This window comes from Sturnira hondurensis, unplaced genomic scaffold, assembly GCF_014824575.4.
Source record: "Sturnira hondurensis isolate 20B ecotype Veracruz unplaced genomic scaffold, ASM1482457v3 Scaffold0006496, whole genome shotgun sequence".
In the NCBI taxonomy this organism is placed as follows: domain Eukaryota; kingdom Metazoa; phylum Chordata; class Mammalia; order Chiroptera; family Phyllostomidae; genus Sturnira; species Sturnira hondurensis.
This window is the reverse complement of record NW_028079127.1, coordinates 19,944,549-19,963,236: the sequence shown is the minus strand read 5'-3', so window position 1 is coordinate 19,963,236 and position 18,688 is coordinate 19,944,549. Positions and strand designations below refer to the sequence as shown.

General features: G+C 52.6%; 4 protein-coding genes and 1 non-coding gene across 6 annotated transcripts in view; 1 reads left to right on the top strand and 4 right to left on the bottom strand.

Moving 5' to 3' along the window:
- RHOA (ras homolog family member A) overlaps nt 1–4,610 on the bottom strand; it is a 47,535-nt gene extending 42,925 nt beyond the window's left edge. Inside the window, exon 1 of the mRNA XM_037049722.1 lies at nt 4,436–4,610. The gene's annotated coding sequence lies outside the window, so the exon portion shown is untranslated. The remainder of the gene's footprint in view (nt 1–4,435) is intronic.
- A 232-nt stretch (nt 4,611–4,842) lies between these two features.
- On the top strand, nt 4,843–8,030 carry TCTA (T cell leukemia translocation altered). Its single transcript, XM_037049723.1, has 3 exons — nt 4,843–5,284; nt 5,633–5,687; nt 6,692–8,030. Exons 1-3 carry the CDS (start codon nt 5,062–5,064, stop codon nt 6,732–6,734), a joined length of 321 nt encoding a protein of 106 aa, XP_036905618.1. The 5' UTR covers nt 4,843–5,061; the 3' UTR covers nt 6,735–8,030.
- Nucleotides 8,031–8,334: 304 nt separating this feature from the next.
- On the bottom strand, nt 8,335–13,360 carry AMT (aminomethyltransferase). Of its 2 annotated transcripts, XM_037049717.1 has the most exons (9): nt 12,864–13,360; nt 12,601–12,768; nt 11,990–12,070; nt 11,047–11,178; nt 10,576–10,654; nt 10,133–10,278; nt 9,867–10,047; nt 9,321–9,476; nt 8,335–9,221 (listed from the first exon to the last, which is right to left on the bottom strand). In XM_037049717.1, the coding sequence occupies exons 1-9, from the start codon at nt 12,951–12,953 to the stop codon at nt 9,043–9,045; spliced, it is 1,212 nt and encodes a 403-aa protein (XP_036905612.1). In that variant the 5' UTR covers nt 12,954–13,360; the 3' UTR covers nt 8,335–9,042. The 2 variants fall into 2 exon arrangements, with proteins under 2 accessions (XP_036905612.1, XP_036905613.1); XM_037049718.1 differs by lacking the exon at nt 9,321–9,476.
- A 103-nt stretch (nt 13,361–13,463) lies between these two features.
- NICN1 (nicolin 1, tubulin polyglutamylase complex subunit) lies at nt 13,464–18,214 on the bottom strand. Its single transcript, XM_037049720.1, has 6 exons — nt 17,988–18,214; nt 16,309–16,485; nt 15,948–16,061; nt 15,433–15,504; nt 15,009–15,113; nt 13,464–14,934 (listed from the first exon to the last, which is right to left on the bottom strand). The coding sequence occupies exons 1-6, from the start codon at nt 18,117–18,119 to the stop codon at nt 14,893–14,895; spliced, it is 642 nt and encodes a 213-aa protein (XP_036905615.1). The 5' UTR covers nt 18,120–18,214; the 3' UTR covers nt 13,464–14,892.
- Nucleotides 14,226–14,360, bottom strand: LOC118989685 (small nucleolar RNA SNORA16B/SNORA16A family). The gene has a single exon (XR_005067060.1). It is a non-coding gene; the product is annotated as a small nucleolar RNA SNORA16B/SNORA16A family (small nucleolar RNA).
- Nucleotides 18,215–18,688: the final 474 nt, after the last annotated feature.

Below are 18,688 nucleotides of genomic sequence, written 5' to 3'. Positions count from 1 at the left end.
AATCCAAGTGAGGAAAACAGTGCAGAATTTAATTCTTAACTGACATACCATAAAAATTTATCATACTTATACAAGTCTTGGCCTCTTTCACGTAACACAGTGTACACAAACAGTCCTGGCTGGTGTGTCTCAGTGGATTAGATGCTGGCCTGTGAACCAAAGGGTTACTGGTTCGATTCCCAGTCAGGGCACATGCTGGGGTTTCAGGCCATATCCCCAGTACAGGGTGCACAAGAGGCAATCACACACTGATGTTTCTCTCCCTCTCTTTCTCCCTCCCTTCCCCTCTCTAAAAATAAATACAATCTTTAAAAAATATTGTACACAATCATCATTACCTGATTATAAATTAATGTTTCCCCTTTAAAAGCAGGTTTCAAAAGCAGATAAATCCTATGTAAATAAACTTCCCAACATTTTTATTATAAAAATTTCCAAACACACATCAAAACTAAAAAATTTTTACCATGAACACTTGTATCCCCACCACCTAGACTACCTGAACACTTTAATGACTTCCTTAGTCAAACTATGTTTTATTTTTAATACAGGGATTACAGAGAAATCACAGGCTGAATAGCTATTGTCAGAAAAATCAATGGCTCCAAAAAACAGGTCAAAGAAATAAATAAACTAGGAAACACTGATATTTTTGTCAGAAATAATTAGTATTAGCTTCTTATTTAAAGTCAGGTGTATCCCTATACTCTTGGTGAATGACTCCAGCCATTTATTTGTTTAATGCCAGATAATAATATTCACCTGCTGAGAGAAAAAAAATCCTAATTTCTCATCTCAGAACAAACCTGACGAAATCCCCGAATCCTAAAAGCTGTACATAATCTGGTCCCTGCCAACCTCTCTAATTTCATTTTATCTCCCACTTTTCACTCTACTCTAAACCAATGTCACCCACTGTTTATGCTCTACTCTTTCTCTTCACTTGAATATTAATTACTATTGTAAATATGCTTCAACATATTTACTTTACCCACCCTCTTAAGGGGAAAAAAAAATTAGCCCTGGCAGGGAGGCTCAGACGGTTGAACATCATCCTGAACACCAAAAAGCTGTGGGTTCGGTCCTGATAGGGTGCCTATGGGCAGAAATGGATGGATGTTTCCTTCTCACATCAATGCCCCTCCCAATCAAACATATCAAGTTAGAACTTTTTAAAAATGGGAAATAAATCAAGCTCAATTTGGTACAAACTACAAACTGGCTGCAACAAAGTGTTTCTTGGGGTTTTTTTGGTTGGGTTTTTTTCTTTTTTTAGTACTTCATTTATTTTTAGAGAGGAAACAAGGGAGAAAGACAGGGAGAGAAACAACAAATGAATTGGTTGCCTCCTGCACACCCCCAAATGGGGCCCTGACCAGGAATTGAACTGGCAACCTGTTGGTTTGCAAACCAGCCAGGGCTCATATTTTGATGATTATTAACTATAAAATATATTCAGAATCATCTGGATGAAGCACCAATAAAGTCAGACCAACAAGCAGAATGAGCAGCTTCAATGCCTATCAGATTTTCAGTCACATGACTACCACAATTATGAGTATACAAGGCCTTCACTTATTACTTCAGCCCCACAGATTAAAAATGAGTCACTGGAAATAGAAACACTTGAAAGAGGAATTTTACAGTAATTCCTCACTTTAAACTCTTTTTGGAAACTTTAATTTATTAATCTCACAAGTACTTAAGAGTAAGCATGGCCCCAAAAGAACAGTATAATTAAGACACATCACCACACGTTTAAAATTTAGTTTCATTACTGGGTATGTACAGACAAACCGAGTTCCACTGGCCAAGGGAATAAAGGGATAAATCAAGTGGCAAGGTAAGATGAAATACTTTGGGATCTTTTAAAACTACAAATATGTGATTAAAATCCAGCAATTATGTACCATTTATCATTATCGCTAGTAGCCATAAGGCAATTAAACCCAAGGTGCCGTCTACAGAAGCCCAGCAAGCCCGAATCAGTTCTCTTAAAAGCTGAAATATGCCCTGGGGCTGGTGTAGCTCAGTGGATTGAGCACAGACCTGTGAAGCAAAGGGTCGCGGGTTCCATTCCCAGTCAGGGTACATGCCTGGGTAGCAGGCCAGGTCCCCAGGAGGGGACACATGAGAGGCAACCACACATTGATGTTTCTCTCCCACTCTTTCTCTTTCCCTTTCTCTAAAAATAAATAAATAAAACATTTTTAAAATTTTGAAATATAAGTCTTTCTTTTGACTGAGTTAACATAAACCTCACAGCTCTAGGACAAATAAGACCCAAAGTAACAACCCACTTCCTCCTCCTGTCACAGCCTGGACTCCACCCCACAGACAGGAAACACCTGAAGATCTACCTGTTTTCACTCGCCTAATAACTTACAACCCCGTATGACCAGGATAAACTTTTAAAAGGAGTTAACCGACAAGAAAGGAATCAGTACTCCAACAAAACCACTACCATACAAGAAACTATTTACATGATATACGTAGTTTCTCCCCATCCTACCTCAAATCAATACTCAAAAGAGCCCAAGTTGCCTAATAACATCTTAGCCTGACTTAATAATTGTTAGATTTGGAGCAGGGGAGTCTCAGATCCCTGGGGAAGAAGTTGGTCCCTCAAAAGATCCAAAACTTAAAGCCAGGATTAGGTGAGGCAGGGACCCTGTACACACACTTGTTTATTCCAATCAACTGCTTCAGGACCACCCAGTTACAGAGGACAGTGCTTTCGCCAAAAAACTGAAAGTTATTTGAAAATGAATTTTTCAGGTTTTCCCAATACATGTAACATCAGCAGTAATAAAAGGATACATAAAAAGAGAAAACACTGGAATAAGCTCTAAGTCCTGAACTTTAGCTGATTCTTAGTAAGCAGTTTGGGAGCACATGGAGAATGCCTCGTAGGGAAGAACTGCGGCCTGCACCTGACTAGACACATGACTTGAGGTAGGTGTCTTTGAGACTCAATTTCTCATCTGCAAATGAGGTTGAGACTACATAAACCCTGAAGATTCCTTTCACTTTTACAATTCTGGATCTGTGAAAAAGTCGGTGGATTCCTCTCTCTTCTTCCCTCCACTGCAGATTCTTGAGAACAGAGGCTATAAATCTGGGTTAGACTTTGACTCAAAGCAAGTTCCATCTTACATATTTTATGTCCCCAAGAACCACCAGTGCTCTGCAAAAGTAAATGGAACTCCTCTCAACACAATTTACCAAAAGAGGTCCTTCAATAAGCTACTCTCTACAATAAAGAACTAGTCTTGTACATTCAGTCCAAACAATGTTAACTTGTGCCAAATAAAACAATTATTTGTAGCAATTTAGCCATGTCTGTAAGTGACAATCACAACTGTACATACATACACGTTACACATTTGGGTGTGTGGCACTAAGTGGTTGAAAATTGTTCACCATGTACAACATTGAAGAATTTTTTTAAAGTATGTTTTTCCCTTTCAGGCCTGGCAGGAAGAAATACAATCTCATCACACACCTGCAAGTTCCCTCAAAGAGTGTCAAACACATACACACAAAACAAGTCACCAACAGAGGTTAAAATGTTAAATCGGGAACATTAAGAAACACAAGTAGAACCAACTCTGAAATTGTCAAAGAATGACAATTTCCCACCATAAACTACTAAACATGATTCTGACCGAGTCAATTTGAGTGCAAACAGTGCTATTTAATGAAGACAATTTGTAACTGGGTCCATTTGATAACTGAGGACAGATGTTTAGGTGATTCCTAATCAAGGTAATAACGTTGACTAAGCAAAACTGCAAATTAATGCTATTTTGAGGAAACATAGTTTAAGTTACTTAAATCATGAAAAGTGTCTAATGGCTAATTTTGTTCTTTGCAATACCGAAGAATCCTAACCCCTAAGGTTTCAGTACTATCTTCTACTTACACAATTTCTAAAAGTACTGCAGGAAGAAAATTATACCCAAACCATACCTGGACTTCACCCAGTATAAATCGGCGATTCGCGTTTCCCATTAAATGTAAAAGCCAAAATGGAGTTGTAAAGAGTTTCTTTCCCATTTCAACTCCAATAGCCACGCGCGCTTCTCAGCGGCCGGCTGCACCGCCGGCCCGGAGCCTCCGCCCTGCCGGGCGGGGAGAGAGGAAGCGCCGGGGACCGCCGGCGGGCAGCTCGGGCTCCACCAGGCCTGGCCGGGCGGGGGAAGGGGCGCGGGAGGCCGCGGGGCGCGCTTCCGGGGACTGAGCGGGCGGGGCCGCCGCTTCGGGGAAAGGGGCCGGGGCCCGGGTCAGGGTCCCAGTCCCGAGGCGACCAGCCTAGAGCAGCAGGTGGGGCGCGGCCGCGACGGGGCGGCGGGGCGGCGGGGCGGCGGGCGGAAGAGTGCCGGGCGGGCGGGCCCGGGGCGCCGCGGCGCCCGGAGGAAACCCTCTCACTCACCTCAGGCGACGGGTCCGATTCTGGCCTCTCTGCGCCGAGGACTCTCGTCCGCGAGTCACGAACTCGGAGACTAGGACGGGTGTCCGAGGAGACGGCGGCGGACTAGCGAGAGAACCGACGGAGGACGGCGGGTGGCCGACGGCGAGCGGCAGGCAGCGGGCGGGGAGCGCGAGCGAGCGAGGGCGGGCGGTGGCGGGAGGGCGGGGAGCGACGTGCGCGCCCCCGTCAGCCCAGCGGGCTCGAGCTGGCTCTAGTCGCGGCCCCGCGCACGCGCGCGAACTCACAGCTCCGCAACGATTGCTCAGGGGTGAGGCCACGCCTTAAAAGCAGGGCGCTTAACCAATAGTTGCAGCCTCGTGAGGCATCACGGGAACTCGGGGGCTATAAAAGACCTGGTTGCTATTTTGTACTCCTCAAGTCACTCATCCTTTAAGTAGGCAGGGTGGGGTTAGCTGCGCCTGCGCAGTTTCCATACTCCTCCCAAACTGCCAACTCTTCGCGCAGGCGAGATAGGCTCGGTTTGCCTGTGTTTACGCGTGCGCCCTAACGGGCTTGGCCCCGGAAGACCAGGCGCCTGCGCAGCGGGGACTGCGGTGACAGTCCTCCAGGTGGGGCGCGGGCCAGTCATGGCGGAGTCTTGGTCTGGGCAGTCCTTGCAGACTCTGCCGGCCACGGTGCTGGGGGCTCTAGGCGCCCTGGGTAGCGAGTTCCTGCGGGAATGGGAAGCTCAGGACATGCGTGTGACCCTCTTCAAGCTGCTGTTGCTGTGGTTGGTGTTAAGTCTCCTGGGCATCCAGCTGGCTTGGGGGTTCTACGGGAGCACGGTGACCGGGCTGTATCACCGCCCAGGTGAGGCTCCCCGCCAACCGCCGTGGACTGACTGCCCCCACGCCCACTGGGCTGTATCATTGGGCTCCCCAGGACCCCCTTAGACCACCACTGGTCTCCTAAGAACCGTATCGCAACTTAAAACTGTACTCTGACCCATGCCAACATACCATTTCACTCAAACTTCACCAGTCCACCCATAACATTATAACTCTCCTTTCAAACCCTCATCAGACAAAACCACTAGTTCCTTAGGTCCCCCGTCAGACTCTCTACCAAATGCCACTAGCCTCTAACCTGACCTAGGCTGCTGCCTGCTCAGATCCCCAACCTAGCCTGCTGCAGCTCTGGATGTGTTCCTGCCCCCAGGTCTGGGCGGCCAGAACGGATCTACACCTGATGGCTCCACGCATTTCCCTTCGTGGTGAGTAAATCTGTTCCCATCTCAACCCCGTGCTAGGCAGGCAGGGGGACACTGGGGGTGGGGGAGGGGAGAACTCAGGGTAGGCGTCCTCTAGCTTAGTGGCCTTTGCAGCAAGCTCCAAGATCTGTAACTAGCTCATATTTCAGGTGACAAGGATGCCTGAACAGTTTATCAGTTTGCTGTTCAGCAGCCTGTGGGAGTGGACGGTGTTATTCACAGTTTCAGAGATGAAATGGCAAGCCCCTCAGTTGGAGAGGCAGGAGTCCCTGTCCTTTGTGCACTGCCTGGCCTCAGCGGGGTCAGCCTTCTCATCTGCCAAACATGAACTCATTAATCAGGGCATTCTTTCAGCTAATTTCTGAGCTCCTAGCACATGGCAGGGGGCAGAGAACAAGGACAACCCAGATCCTGCTTACAGGGGGAGCCAGACATTTGAAAGGAGAGGGCAGCAGTGCAGGGATGAGGGTGGTCAGAGGTTTCTCTCAAGAGGGGCACTTAAGCTGAAGGCAGACCAGGGGGTGTGTGCCAGGCAAAGAGAATGACTAGAACAGGCGCAGAGACAAGACTAAGGGTGACGTATTGGAGAACAGACAAGACTAATGCTGGAGCTCAAACATGAATGTGTGGAGGGACCTGCAAAGCCCTAGACTTTGGGGAGCTATAGAAACGCTCAACCGTGATTAGGCCATGGCCTAATCTAATTGGCCTCTTTACCTGCCTCCCTCGTGGCAAGTACATAAAGGGGTCCAATGGAGAGGGCAAGAGGCTAGGTTAGGAGAGCTGCCACTGCCCATGTTTTGGGGGGCAAATGGGGGATGATGGGAGTACCATCAGGAAGAAAAATGAGTCTGCAGGGGAAAGGCGGTGGGCCCACTGTGGGCTGTGGGAGCCTAGCAGAGGTTTAGGTTGTAGGAAGCTCCACTACAAAGCTAGAGAGAGCCAATCTCAGGAACTGTTGTGCTGCCTGTGGAATAACCCCTCTCTCTTCTCTCCATCACTTCTAGGGAAACAGCTGCAAATGAACCTCTCAAAACCCACAGAGAATAAGGGAAGGCAGCAGAGGGGTCTCCGGGGAGATCATCGGGTCTGCTGGCTCCCACACTGGGTTCTGCTGCTGCCCAGACCCCAGGGATGACCGCAGGGGCGTCAGGGTTGGGAGGCAGGGAGTACCAGTACTTGTGTGGTTGGGCCTCCTCTGCCCTTGGCCTTTGCTCCAGCAGCTCCAGGCATTGGGCCAGTAAACTGTTTGCCTCTACCCTGATCCGGGTGCCTTAAGGAGAGAATGCTGCTCCTCCTCTCTCAGGGGTCAGTTTAGGAGAAGCCTCTGGGAAGGCCAGCAGTCCATTTTCTGTCTTGGCTTTTTCCTGTCCCTCTTCCCATCCCCCTGGGATGTGACCTGATAGAGATTTACCCCTCTGAGAGGAAGCCTGAGGTTGACTGGCTCTGGGATTTGTAAGGGAAGTCCATTTCCCCCTAAACCCTAGGTTTTCTGAATTTGGTTTTGCTGTTGTTGGCAGGGAGCCAGGAATCTTGGCCTGGACACAGCCTTATACTCTGTGGTTACTTACTTGGCCAGTCAAGTATAAGACAGTGGGCAGCTGGCGCCATCCAGACATGGAGGCACCAAACACTCACCTTCCTGGCCCATCCAGAGCTCTCCAGGTGTGAGCCACACTACAGAATTTACCTTATCCTGAGCATCATACTCATACTCCTCTCAGTTCTTCTTGGAGGGAAACTGGATACCTGAAAGAGGCTGAGCCCTGGGGTGACTTCCCACCTCCACCCCCACCACTTAAGTGCCCATGGGGTTGTGGGTCTGTACCATGCCCCCACAGAGACTCTAGGCAGTTAGTGCAGGACAGCCCCCCACCCCCTGCCCTGCAGCCCCATCACTTCCCAGCTTGACCTGGAACCACAGGAGCTTCATCCCGACAGCCCAGAGTTTCATGTCCTCCCCACCAGCACCATCCGCTCCCTTAAGAGTGTAGAGCCGCAGGCTAGACAGGCATGCCACTTCCCAAAGGATGGATGGCAAATACCAGTTCCTGAAGGCAGTGTGGCCCTACATCTGTCTCCCTCCTTGTACTTCTGTCTGCTCCTCTGTTTGATGTCACATTTCTATCTGGCAGCCTTTGCCTAGATCGTCTGCAGCAGAGGCGCGCTGGAAATAGGACTGCACTGAGCCCTTGCACAGGCACTTACTGCAGAGATACCGTCTGGCTGGCAGGATGAGTTTTGCTGCCCAGGTCTACCCACTGACATCACCACCACACAGAGTCAGGGTCTCACGTTCCTCCGCAGAGTCAACTGAGGATGTGGCTTATTAAAGATGGAAGTACATCAGTTGTGTGGTTATTCAGACAGGACAAGGGTGTGCATGCACAGGGGAAACTGCAGAGACTACCCCAGGGGCTGTTGCCCTTGGCACCCAGAATTTAATGATTGCAATGTTGGGGAGTTGATGCCAGCTTTGCCAAGGAGCAGTACTGGATGCCTGACACAGGCACTGCGCCATTAGTTCTACAGACCTGCTCCACTCACGGAGAACCACTGAAAGCCCGTCTCAGAGGCCAGAAAGGGAAGCATTGGACTGGCACCCCAAAAACCCTGTGGGCAAAGGGTAATGAAGCTAGACTCTGGCAAACAGGAAGGAAGGAAGCTTGTTTAATGTTTTTTAGGAGTCAGTGGAGTCCAGTACTGGGACACAGGGGCGAAGGTCAGCCCAGGGTAAGGCAAGTCCAGGAGGAAGCCTAGCCTGCCCTACAACAGCCCTGAGGCTCAGAACAGGTGGTGAGCCTGGCATGGTGTGCTAGTGGGCCAACTTGAGAATGTGGAAGAGTGAGTCTATGCGCCCTCAAACACCCCTGAGTTCACACGCAGGCACGGCACCCCTCCTGGGCCAACCCTCTGTGACTCATTCCTGCCCAGGGAGAGGCAGCAGTTTGCATTCATGGAAAGTCAACTGGAGGAGGTGGCTGGTGCTGCCCCAGGTAATGACCCTTTGCAGTGGGAGAAGCTGTGGTGAGGTAGGTTGGACAGGTTTTAGCCTCCCAAAGGTGAGCCTTTGGTGCCCAGCCAGCACCTGGCAGAATGGAAGTGCCAGGACTGATGCTTCTCAGCCCTCCGGCAGGCAGGAGTGGGGCCCGAGGGGCCATGGGCTCAAACAGGCATTGGGTGAGCTGGTCCATTACTGAGAAACTGGTCTTGAAATTGAAGTGGCACAGGATGAGGTGGTGAGGCTCCCCTCAACTAGCCCCCTGCACCCTAGCCACCCCCCCAGTATGTTCTGCCTCAGCCTCCTGACTAACCCCTGTAGAATGCCCTCCAGCAGAAGGCTGGCCCCAAGCCATCCTCACTTGAGGGTATAGTAGTTTGTGGGCACAAAGGGCATCTTGCTGACCACAGCCTTCTGCTGCTTCCGCCGCACCTCCACCAGTAGCGGGGTACCTGGCCGACTGTACTCCAGCGGCACGTAACCCATCGCCACATTCTTCTTCAGGCAGGGTGAGGGAGAGCCACTGGTCACAGTACCTGTCCAGGCAGAGGCCACGTGTCAGCACCGCCCTGACAGGCCAGTGCCCCACCCCCTGGGGAAGGGGCAGAGCCCTCCAACCTCTCTGTTCTACCTACCAATCACGGTGCCCTCCATACTCAGGATGGGGCTTTGTGCCCGCATAGGAGCCCCCTCACACATTAGCCCCACACGCCTCCGCTGCACCTTGCCCTTCAGCTGGGAAGCGATGACTGCGGCCCCGGGGAAGTCCATGGCAGCTCGGCGGCGCTTCCCTGGAGCGTGACACACCCAACTTAAGCCACAGGCCAGTGGACCCCTGGCCACAGACGATCCTATCTACAAGGGCCCCAAGTGACATCCATCAGCATCGAGGCCCCTTCACTCAGACTCCTGTAGGCCCTGTTCCTCCCTTGCCACGTGGCCAGTTGGCCACCCACCTCCTGCCCGAGGTCTCGGAGGCCATGCTGCCTATCTCAGCCTGCTGAGGGTCCTCAGCATCTGATGGGCAAAGCCACCGTGGCACCTTCAGGGAATGGAGGCTTGGGATGGCTGAGTCGCTGGCTCTAGGCTATACAACCTGGGGGGCAGTCACAGGCCAGCAGGTCTCGTGAAGGGCCACCCCAGCCTTCAGGATGCCATCCCTGAGTGGCAACCCAACTCACCCAGTGTCCAGCTGAGGCTGCCTTCCACAGGTGTGGTGCGCTCATCAATGTCACTCCCATACAGACAGAGGCCTGCCTCTAGACGCAGGCTGTCCCGGGCCGCCAGCCCTGCCAGCTTCACCTCTGTGTTTTCTAGCAGAGCTGTTGCCAGGCGGACTGCCCCTGCTACTGGCACAGAGATCTGCGTGGGACAGCCGGGAGTGGGTGGGATGCTGGCCCGAGTCCTGTGCCCTACACCACCACCCTGCCCCCACTTGTTGACACACCTCCACACCATCCTCTCCCGTGTAGCCACAGCGGGTCACGCGGCATCTGGACACGCCAAACACCTCCATCACAGCAGTGGTCATGAAGGGCAGTTTCCTTAGGTCGTCTGCCACGCCGGCCTGGAGCACCTGGGCTGCAGTGGGACCTGGGCCCAGGGAGCCAGTGACCAAGTATCCAGGTCCCAGAGCCCCTCAAAGCTGGACTGTAGCCCTTACTCGGACCAGAACAAGTCCTGAGCAAGGCCTCCACTGCAGGTGGGAGTGGATGCTCTTGCTCAGCCCATGGAGCTTCGGGGCCAGTCAGGGGAGGGCATGACACCCGGCTTACGATATGGCATACAAATTTCACACCATCCACACCTTCCTCCTGGTACAGCCTCTGCTAGGCCGTCAAAGAAGCCAAGAAGGCCAAGGTCAGCTCCAACCCCAGCCTGGCTGCTCACCTTGCAGGGCTAGCAGGGCATTATCCACCACCTCCAGGCCCACATCACTGCCCATGTTTTGAAGCTCCCTGGCCTTGTCCTAAATGCAAAGACAGAAACACACTGACTTCTGGGACCATTCCCAGGTGCTGCAGAGCTGGGCAGAGCAGGCTGGCTCTCATCTTACAAGGCCCTGTGACTAAGTGGTGAGGATGACCCAAGCCCATGTCAGCCAGTTCTAATAGCAGGCTCCAGCCCTCCACCCTCACCAGAGGATGCTCACCCAGGGCCTGAGGTCAGCTCTGCCTCCCCACCTCCCCCACCCCTCTCCCAGTGAAACCTGGCATGCTCCAGGGAGGGTCACTCTGGCCTGTTGTTCACTCACCCAAAAGAACTATTGTCTGAGCCCCTTGCCCAGGTCTGTCCTGGACAGCGAAGACACTGCTCTGTGATTATGGAAGATAGGGTACCTAGAACACAAAGGGGCTGTACCTGCATGAGGGCCAAGTCCTTGTCCCAGCAGCCAGCGTTGGACACCACATACAGGTGCCCCTCAGAAGTGTTGGTCACAATCAAGTCATCTAAGATGCCCCCAGCTTCATTAGTAAACAGCGACAGTGTCCCCTAGCAACAAAGTGGAGCAATTTTGCATCCAGGTCCAGAAGGCCAACATCAAGTGTGAGTCAGACACACCCCTGGGCCCACTTGGCCTCCACAAGGTCATGAACCCTCATGAACAGGGCTGGAGGGGGTACAGTTCAAGGAACAAGGCTGGGTCGCCCCAGGTGCCTGCCCAAGACCATGGTGTTTGACCTTCATATAGTGAGAACATATTCAACCCTCCCCACCTTGGGGGACCTCCCTGAATTTGTAGGGTGCCTGCACCCCTTTCCACTCAGCACTGAGAGCCCCATCTCACACGTGTATCCGAGATACCTGGGACTGGCTGCTTTATCACACCCAACCTGGGACAACTCAGGCCATGCTCTAAGCCCAGGACAGAGAGCTTCAAAGTCCACCTTGATGGTTTCTAGTGCTCCGCAGCAGCCATGCCCCGAAACATTGTGAGGCTAGCCTCAGCCTCCCCACTGGCGGACAAAGAGCCTGAGGTTGAGAGGTCATGTGAATCACCTGGGGATCTTTTTAAAATACAGCTGCTGATTCAACAGGCCTGGAGCAGAGCCCCAGAGTGTATTCTTAACAAGCTCCTAGGTCATGATGAGTCTCCTGGGTTAGGGACTACACTTTGAATTGCAAGGGGAAGATCACAGAAAAGGACATGGACTGGGGTTTCTGGACATGACTTAGGGACCTCAAGCCCCAAGACTGCAAGGTTGTGTCTGATCCACCCCGTGCCTGCTCCCAAGTCGGGGCGAGCCCATTTGCTGGCTCACGACTAAGAACACTGGATTGAGAAAAAATAAGAAGGGCCCACCTGGTTTGGCCTTAGCTCTGCAATGTCTCCAACCACTAGACTCTCCATCAGCTTCACCCGGTCACAACCATGTATCTTGGTCTGAGAAAAAGATAAAAAGCCTAAGGACACTGCGACAGTTCTGATCTGGAAGCCAACTGGTCAAGGAGGCATCCTCCCTGCCATGCATGGAACGACAAACCAGCCGCAGTGACCAGTCTTCGGTTCTGCAGGGGGCAAAGACTCCACTTTCTGGTGTCCCCACATCTGCCAATACAGGAGTGGGTGTCATGAGGAAAGGTAGGGAATTTGGAAGAGCCCATCACCTTCCTGAAATAACCCTTTTCCCAACCAGTGCCCAGGACGGTGGGTGGAAATGGGTGTCAGCCCTGGAAAACCCAGCACGTTGAGGTATACCACTGAGTTGGAGCAGGCTGGAGAGATTGGAAAGGAGCCGCTGGAAGACCCTCAGAATTCATTGCCTGCAGGCCACAGTCTGTGCCACTCCTGAGACCTTCAACTCTTCCGAGAGGGCGGCCCTTGGAATCCAGCTCCCAGCGAACTAGGCCGAAGGCGGGCACCACTGCGGACAGGGAGGAAGCCCCGGAGCCCTGAGCGCTCCCCTGGCTCACCTGCAGCATGTGGGACACATCGAAGAGCGAGCAGTGTCGGCGCGTGTGTAGGTGTGAGTCAACGTGGCTGTCCCGGTACTGCACGGGCAGGCTCCAGCCCGAGAACGCTACCATCTTCCCACCATGAGCCAGGTGGAAGTCATAGAGCGGTGTCCTACGGAGCACGTCCTGCGGGCGGCCGGGCTCAGTGCCACCGGGACCCCAGCCCCAACCTTCCTCCACCCTCCAAGATTGGCGCCATTGCCCAGCACCCTCTGTCCCACCTGTGCGCCACTGAGCGGACGGCCCAGGACCAAGGGAAGCGCCTGCCCACGCAAGCCCAGGCGGGCCACCATGCTCAGTGCCCGCTGCATTGTGGCCTGCGACCGGTGCAGCCGACGCACAGGGGCCACCACTCTTGTCAGGCACGCTGGGAGATGTAGTCTGCGTCTTGGTCAGCCAAGTCTCTCCCACACAGGGGATCAGAAGAGGGGCGGGCAGCCCCGAGGGCAGGACGGGCGGGGCTTTAGCTCAGGCTGTGCGTGCGTACCAGCAGCAGGGAAACTGCCCCAGGCACTTTCAGTTGATGAGGGCAGGTTGGAAGTTCCTGGCCCAGTCAAGCTGTTCTGAATCTGGGCCCAGGCTAGACCTCCCCCTGCTGACTGCCCTGCCTCCAGGCACCAAAGTTCAGGCGGAGGGTTGAGAGGCTTGAATTGCACATTCAGGAGAGTGAGGTCAAATAGGAGGAAGGGGAAAGATGGAGAAGACACTGGAGGGAGATCCAAGGGGAGCCAGCCCAGGAGGCCGAGCACTGCAGGAACCTCATCATATGTGAGGGTCTCCAGCTCTCCCGCTGGGTGGACAAAGGCAGCCGCCAGCAGTCATGCATTCCACCAGTGTTTATTGACCTTGGTGCACGCTAGGCCCTCTGCCAGGTGCTGGGGACACAGCTGTGAATGAAGCACTGTCCTTGCCACCCGAGAGACCCCCTCAACACACACACACACACACACAGAGGGTGATACTCCCTGAGCAAAGAACTGTGGTCATTACCCTCTTAGCAAAAGCTGAATGGAGCTAAGTAAATGACCCTGCAGGGAAAGGTACCACCTGCAAGAACCCTGGTGGGTGAGAGAAGGGTGGCCACCAAAAGGTGGCTGACTCTCCCCCTGAAAGCTGCTGAGCCATGTAAGTACCTCATTTCCCAGGCCCAGCACGCTGCAGTGCTGCCTCATATAGGCATCAGGGACAAAGACAGGGAAAAAAAGACAGACAAGCAGGATTTTCTCATTAGGACGAGCAGCCTGCCTATTTAGTGGCTGGCGTGGGGCTGTAGAAGACTTAGCCTCTAGACACCAATGAGAAGCCTCACCACTCCCCACCATGCTCCCTCATCACCATGAGCATGACTTTTGGAAGGGGGCAGCTGGGAGAAGGGACAAGGATGTACTTCAGGCCGTGTCCGATAGCAAGTAAGTCATAGGACTCATTTTCAGACCTTGGCCTTGCCAGGCGCTTCTGCCCAGGCTAGGTGACCAGACCCTCTTGAACATACATCCAGAAGATAACTCAGAGAGCCAGGGACTGGCGGCTCAAATTGCTAGCTTTGTTCCCTAGGCAAATAGGAGGAATTTTTTGTTTTTTCCTTCTGTCTTTTCCCAAAATGTTGCACACTAGTTACAGCAAAAAGAATGGCGACCCTCAAGGAAAACTGTCACCCTGGGCTCCTTTTTGACCACAGCAGCTATGTGGAAGCCGCTGTCACTTGGATAAGGGCAAAGCAGGCAGCGGGAGTTGAGACAGGAAATTTCTTTTTGTGGGCATGACACCAAAGGGAAAGAAGACCACTAGGGGGCGCAGAAGGAAGACTGGGGGCTCCCATTTCTCCCTCAAGCTTCCAAACTACATGAGTGCCAGGGCTACAACAACCTACAATGCTAGACAGAGCAGGTTCTAGTAGGTCACCCAGCCTGCCGCACTCACGTGAGGGAGCAGGCAGAGACAGAAGTGTGCATGTTGGCAGGAGGAGCACAGGGCACACATCGATTTTTAGTGAGTAGAACTAGAGTGTTTTTAGGGAAAAGGAATTCTGGGTTGCGGTCAGGTGAGGACAGCGTGCAACCCCCCCACCAGGAGCTCATGCAGAAGCAGCACAGTGAGCCCTCTAGAATCTTGACTCTGTGAATGTGGCCCAGACAGAATGGGCATACAGGCCAACACTTAGAATGCACAGGGAAAGCACTTCAGCCTCGGATGACCCAGACCAGTCTTCAGTGGGCAAGGAAGGTCAATGTCCTGCTTGAGAGCCACAACTCAAGTGTAGGAGAGCAAGTTCAGGTCGTAGCAGCCATCCACCTGCAACACAAAAGACTGTCAGATCTGACCTGCTCGGGGCGATGGGGGCCACACAGACAGAAGCGATCACTCACATCGAAGCGGCCGATCTTCGTGGAGGTGTGACTGGCCCGGATCATCTCTGTCAGCGCCCACATCTGCTGCACCTCGGAGGATACCCTGCTGGGGTCTGGGAGACCCTGCTCCAGAAGGAGGGGTCAGTGGCCAGGGGTCTCTCCCCAGCAGTGCCCTTAGAGCTCCAGAAAGGCCAAATTGGGCTACGGGGTCCTCCAGCTGAGATCAGTGACATTTTCAGATGACTTGTGGCAAATGAGGTTGGGGCCTGACGGGCGGCAGGCGAGCCAGCCCCACCCAGAGATACCTCAAATGCCATGGAACACCCAGGAGGAAACTGGCACAGAGGGAACCAAGGGCACCGGGTCTGGTGCACTGCAGATAGGGGCCCACCCGGACAGGAGAGCTATTTACATGTGGTTCTTACCCAGAGTGAGGGCTTACCTCAAGGAGGGGCGCGGGCTGCTCACAAGGCACTGGGTGGGAGAGCCACTTGGGGAAGGTCATGGAGGGGCTCTGCAAAGCAAAGCAAAGACATCCTTCCCTGAGGTATGGGGAGGAGGAGACTCCCGGAACCAGTTTCCAAGGTCCTGGGAGCAGAGATAAGAGTCCCTGAACCTGGGAAAACCTTGTTCAGGGGTCCATAAAGGCCCAAAAGTCAGACCACCTAAGCTCTTCTGCTATGCAGAAGCACACCCCAGGAACACAAGGCACAGAAGTATCTCTCAGCACCTGAAGGCTCCAGCTCTGAAAGAGGCAGGTGGCTTCAAAGGTCAGGGGACATGGGGACACAGCCTTACCTCTCATCACGAGCTTTCAACACTCCCACCTGGCTGACTTCCATTATCTTTACCCACTCACTCTCACCCCTAACCCCACCCCTACCCCCAGCTCTGTCAGCCATGGCTCAGAGCTTCTGGGGGAAAGGGACAACCAGCATTTCTGAGCTCGTCACTTACCTTTGGTCCCTGCTGGTAGATCTGCAGCTCCTCCACTGTGAAAGACAGCCACAGTGGCGATGGCTGTCGCAGAATCAGACGCAGCTCCAGTATTCTACCCATGTCACACAGCATCTGATACGTACACATACAGGGACCCAGCAAGGCCCTAGGTCACTGACCAGAAGCTTCCCAATGAGCAATGAGCCAAGCTACCACCTCCCCAGGCCTTTGGGAAGGAAAGAACAGTAGTCCCTTCAAGGCCCTTCCCAAAGAGCCACAGCCCAGGAAACCCTTGCCCTGCTCATCCCTCCTGGTAGCCTGGCCCAATTCTCAGGCCCCCTCATCTGGGCTGCCCTGGCCATGCTGAGTCCCAGCTGACCTGGTGCTTGAACAGCGATACATACTCCTGAGCTCCCTCCTCACTGTGTGGGTCAGGCATCAGGCAGTAGTCCCGCAGGCAGGTCACCCACTTGGCTGGTGTGTGCATCGAGGTGTATTGGCGAACACGGATGCTCAGAAAGGCTGTGTAGTAATTCTTAAATGTAATCTCCTGCAACTAGAGCACACACAACCCACCATGACAAATCAGAGCCAAGGCCAGGGCCTGAAAGGCTCAAAGGCACTATTTCCTCCTCCCCTTAGCAATGCCCTCTTCTATCAACCTAACAAGCATCTTTTGGGGACTCAAAAACAATTTCACGTTCTTAAAGGAGCTCATGGTCTAAATGACCAAGTCACATAAACAATTGCAGATTTTGCCACATGCCCAAGATATGGCCAGACGTTGGAGCCTTTATCCTGGAGGAGGCAGAAAATGTACAGACGAGGCCTAAAGGCAGAAGAGGTCACTAAAGGGGCCAAGAAAGGTAGAAGATGTAAAAGTAGCATGTAACGGGCCTAGCTACAGCACCTCTCATCACTGGACACTGATCAGAATCACCCAAGAAAGTTTATTTTATTTTATTTTTTTAAATTTTATTTATTTATTTATATTTAGACGGGAAGGAGAGAGGGAGAGAAACATCAATGTATGGTTGCCTTTTGTGCATCCCCTGCTGGTAGTTGGCCTGCAAGGAACCGGCCTGCAAGGAACCGGCCTGCAACCCAGGCATGTGCCCTGAGTGGGAATCAAACCGCGATCCTCTGGTTCGCAGGCCCGCACTCAATCCACTGAGCTACACCAGCCAGGGCAGACTCACCCAAGAAAGTTTAAATACACACACACAGGCTCCACCATACTGAATCAGGACTTCCCAGCTTATACTTAAGGAACAGCTTGGGTGAGAACCACACTCTATTAGACAAAGTGCTTGGGGCCAAGAGGTAGGCAGGGCACAGACACAAGGTGGCCCTGAATGCCAGGCCATCAGAAAACAAACTTCATCCTTTGTGTTGAAGTCCTGCAGTGCCCCATCACTTGGCCAACTGGATGTGGAGGTGCAACTGGAGACAAATCTGGAGCCAGCCTTGGCCGGGTAGCTAAGTTAGTTACAGCATCACCCTGACACACCAAGGTTGCGTGTTTGATCCCCCCCGTCAGGGCACACACAAGAATCAACCAATGAATGCACAGATAAGTGGAACAATAAATTGACATTTCTCTCCTCTCCCCCACTCATCCAAAATAAATAATTTTTGTAAAAAGCCCAACAACCTGGAGCCACTGAGAGGTGCCTGATGAGGGATGCATTGAACTTGACCTCCAGCAGAGACTATAGGGATGGATGGGAGGCAGGTTTTAGGGTAACTCATTGTCTAATGACCCCCAGCGACAAAACCGCCTCATCTATATTTGGCTCCCAACCTTATTTCCAACACCTAAGCGGCTGTCTTGGCACTTCCCTGTCGATGCTGTTCTGGATATGGGAGGGAGACGGTGCACAAAACAGAACAGTAGTAAGCTGCCTTCTAGTATAATAATATGTATTAACTGAAGGAATAAATAAATGGTTAACTGATTTTCAAGGGCGAGGCCAGTGCCAAGGCTTTATGTAAAAGATTCGACGCCTAGGATACACCCGAGTTCCCAGGTCAGCCCCGCCCACGGGGCTTGCTCACCTCGAAGGGCGCGACGCTGGGGAAGGAGACATCGATGACCAGCACACCAGGCCGGCCTTGGGAGGTCCGCACATCGCCCACTTGTAGCGCCACGGTGCCTTTCACATGGCAGGGCACCTGCACGCGGGACATTGTGCCAGCGGCGGGGAGCAAGCACAACCGCCGATTCTAGCCTCGGACTGCTGGTCCTTTCCGGCGTTCCCAACACAGCCCCAAGAACTACAACTCCCGGGAGGACTCGCGCTTGGCCAGCCCAACCAATCACCAATGCTCAGGGCGGGCCCCGAGTCGGAAGTGCCGGAGGAAGTGCTTCATTCAAGCGCCGTGCCAGCCTTGCAGTCTTCGGGTACCCTCCCTACAAAACGGCCCATCGCTTCTGTAACTAAGCCGTCCTGACACCTCTTGTCGCTTCTGGTCTCTCCGTTACTGCTTCTGTGCAGAGGGGTCGTCAGTTAAAGCCTGTAAAGCCATGAGCACGAATGATCATAAAAGTGCTTGCCGACATTAATTGCAAAAATAGGTATAAATCCCGCCTTTTCTTTAAATGGGCAAAGGATTTGATCAGATAATTCCCAAAAGATAAATACCTCATATGTTAAGCTATGTATTAGCTATTAGCTAATACATAGCTTAACGCGATTATTCATCAAGGAAAGACAAATTAGCATCCCCACACAGCCACTAAAAACAGGCTAAAATTA

Bases quoted from the DNA above. Each gene is read 5' to 3' on its own strand.
- TCTA (XM_037049723.1), top strand. From the start codon at position 5,062: ATGGCGGAGTCTTGGTCTGGGCAGTCCTTGCAGACTCTGCCGGCCACG. The intron at 5,285-5,632 runs GTGAGGCTCCCC...TCCTGCCCCCAG, and splicing joins CGGGCTGTATCACCGCCCAG to GTCTGGGCGGCCAGAACGGA. The intron at 5,688-6,691 runs GTGAGTAAATCT...CATCACTTCTAG, and splicing joins TCCACGCATTTCCCTTCGTG to GGAAACAGCTGCAAATGAAC.
- AMT (XM_037049717.1), bottom strand. From the start codon at position 12,953: ATGCAGCGGGCACTGAGCATGGTGGCCCGCCTGGGCTTGCGTGGGCAG. The intron at 11,179-11,989 runs GTGGGCCCTTCT...CTTTGTTGCTAG, and splicing joins CAGAGCTAAGGCCAAACCAG to GGGACACTGTCGCTGTTTAC. The intron at 9,222-9,320 runs GTAGGTAGAACA...CTGCCTGGACAG, and splicing joins TATGGAGGGCACCGTGATTG to GTACTGTGACCAGTGGCTCT.
- NICN1 (XM_037049720.1), bottom strand. From the start codon at position 18,119: ATGTCCCGCGTGCAGGTGCCCTGCCATGTGAAAGGCACCGTGGCGCTA. The intron at 16,062-16,308 runs GTCAGCTGGGAC...TGTACGTATCAG, and splicing joins TATCGCTGTTCAAGCACCAG to ATGCTGTGTGACATGGGTAG. The intron at 15,114-15,432 runs GTAAGCCCTCAC...CTTCTGGAGCAG, and splicing joins AGCCCGCGCCCCTCCTTGAG to GGTCTCCCAGACCCCAGCAG.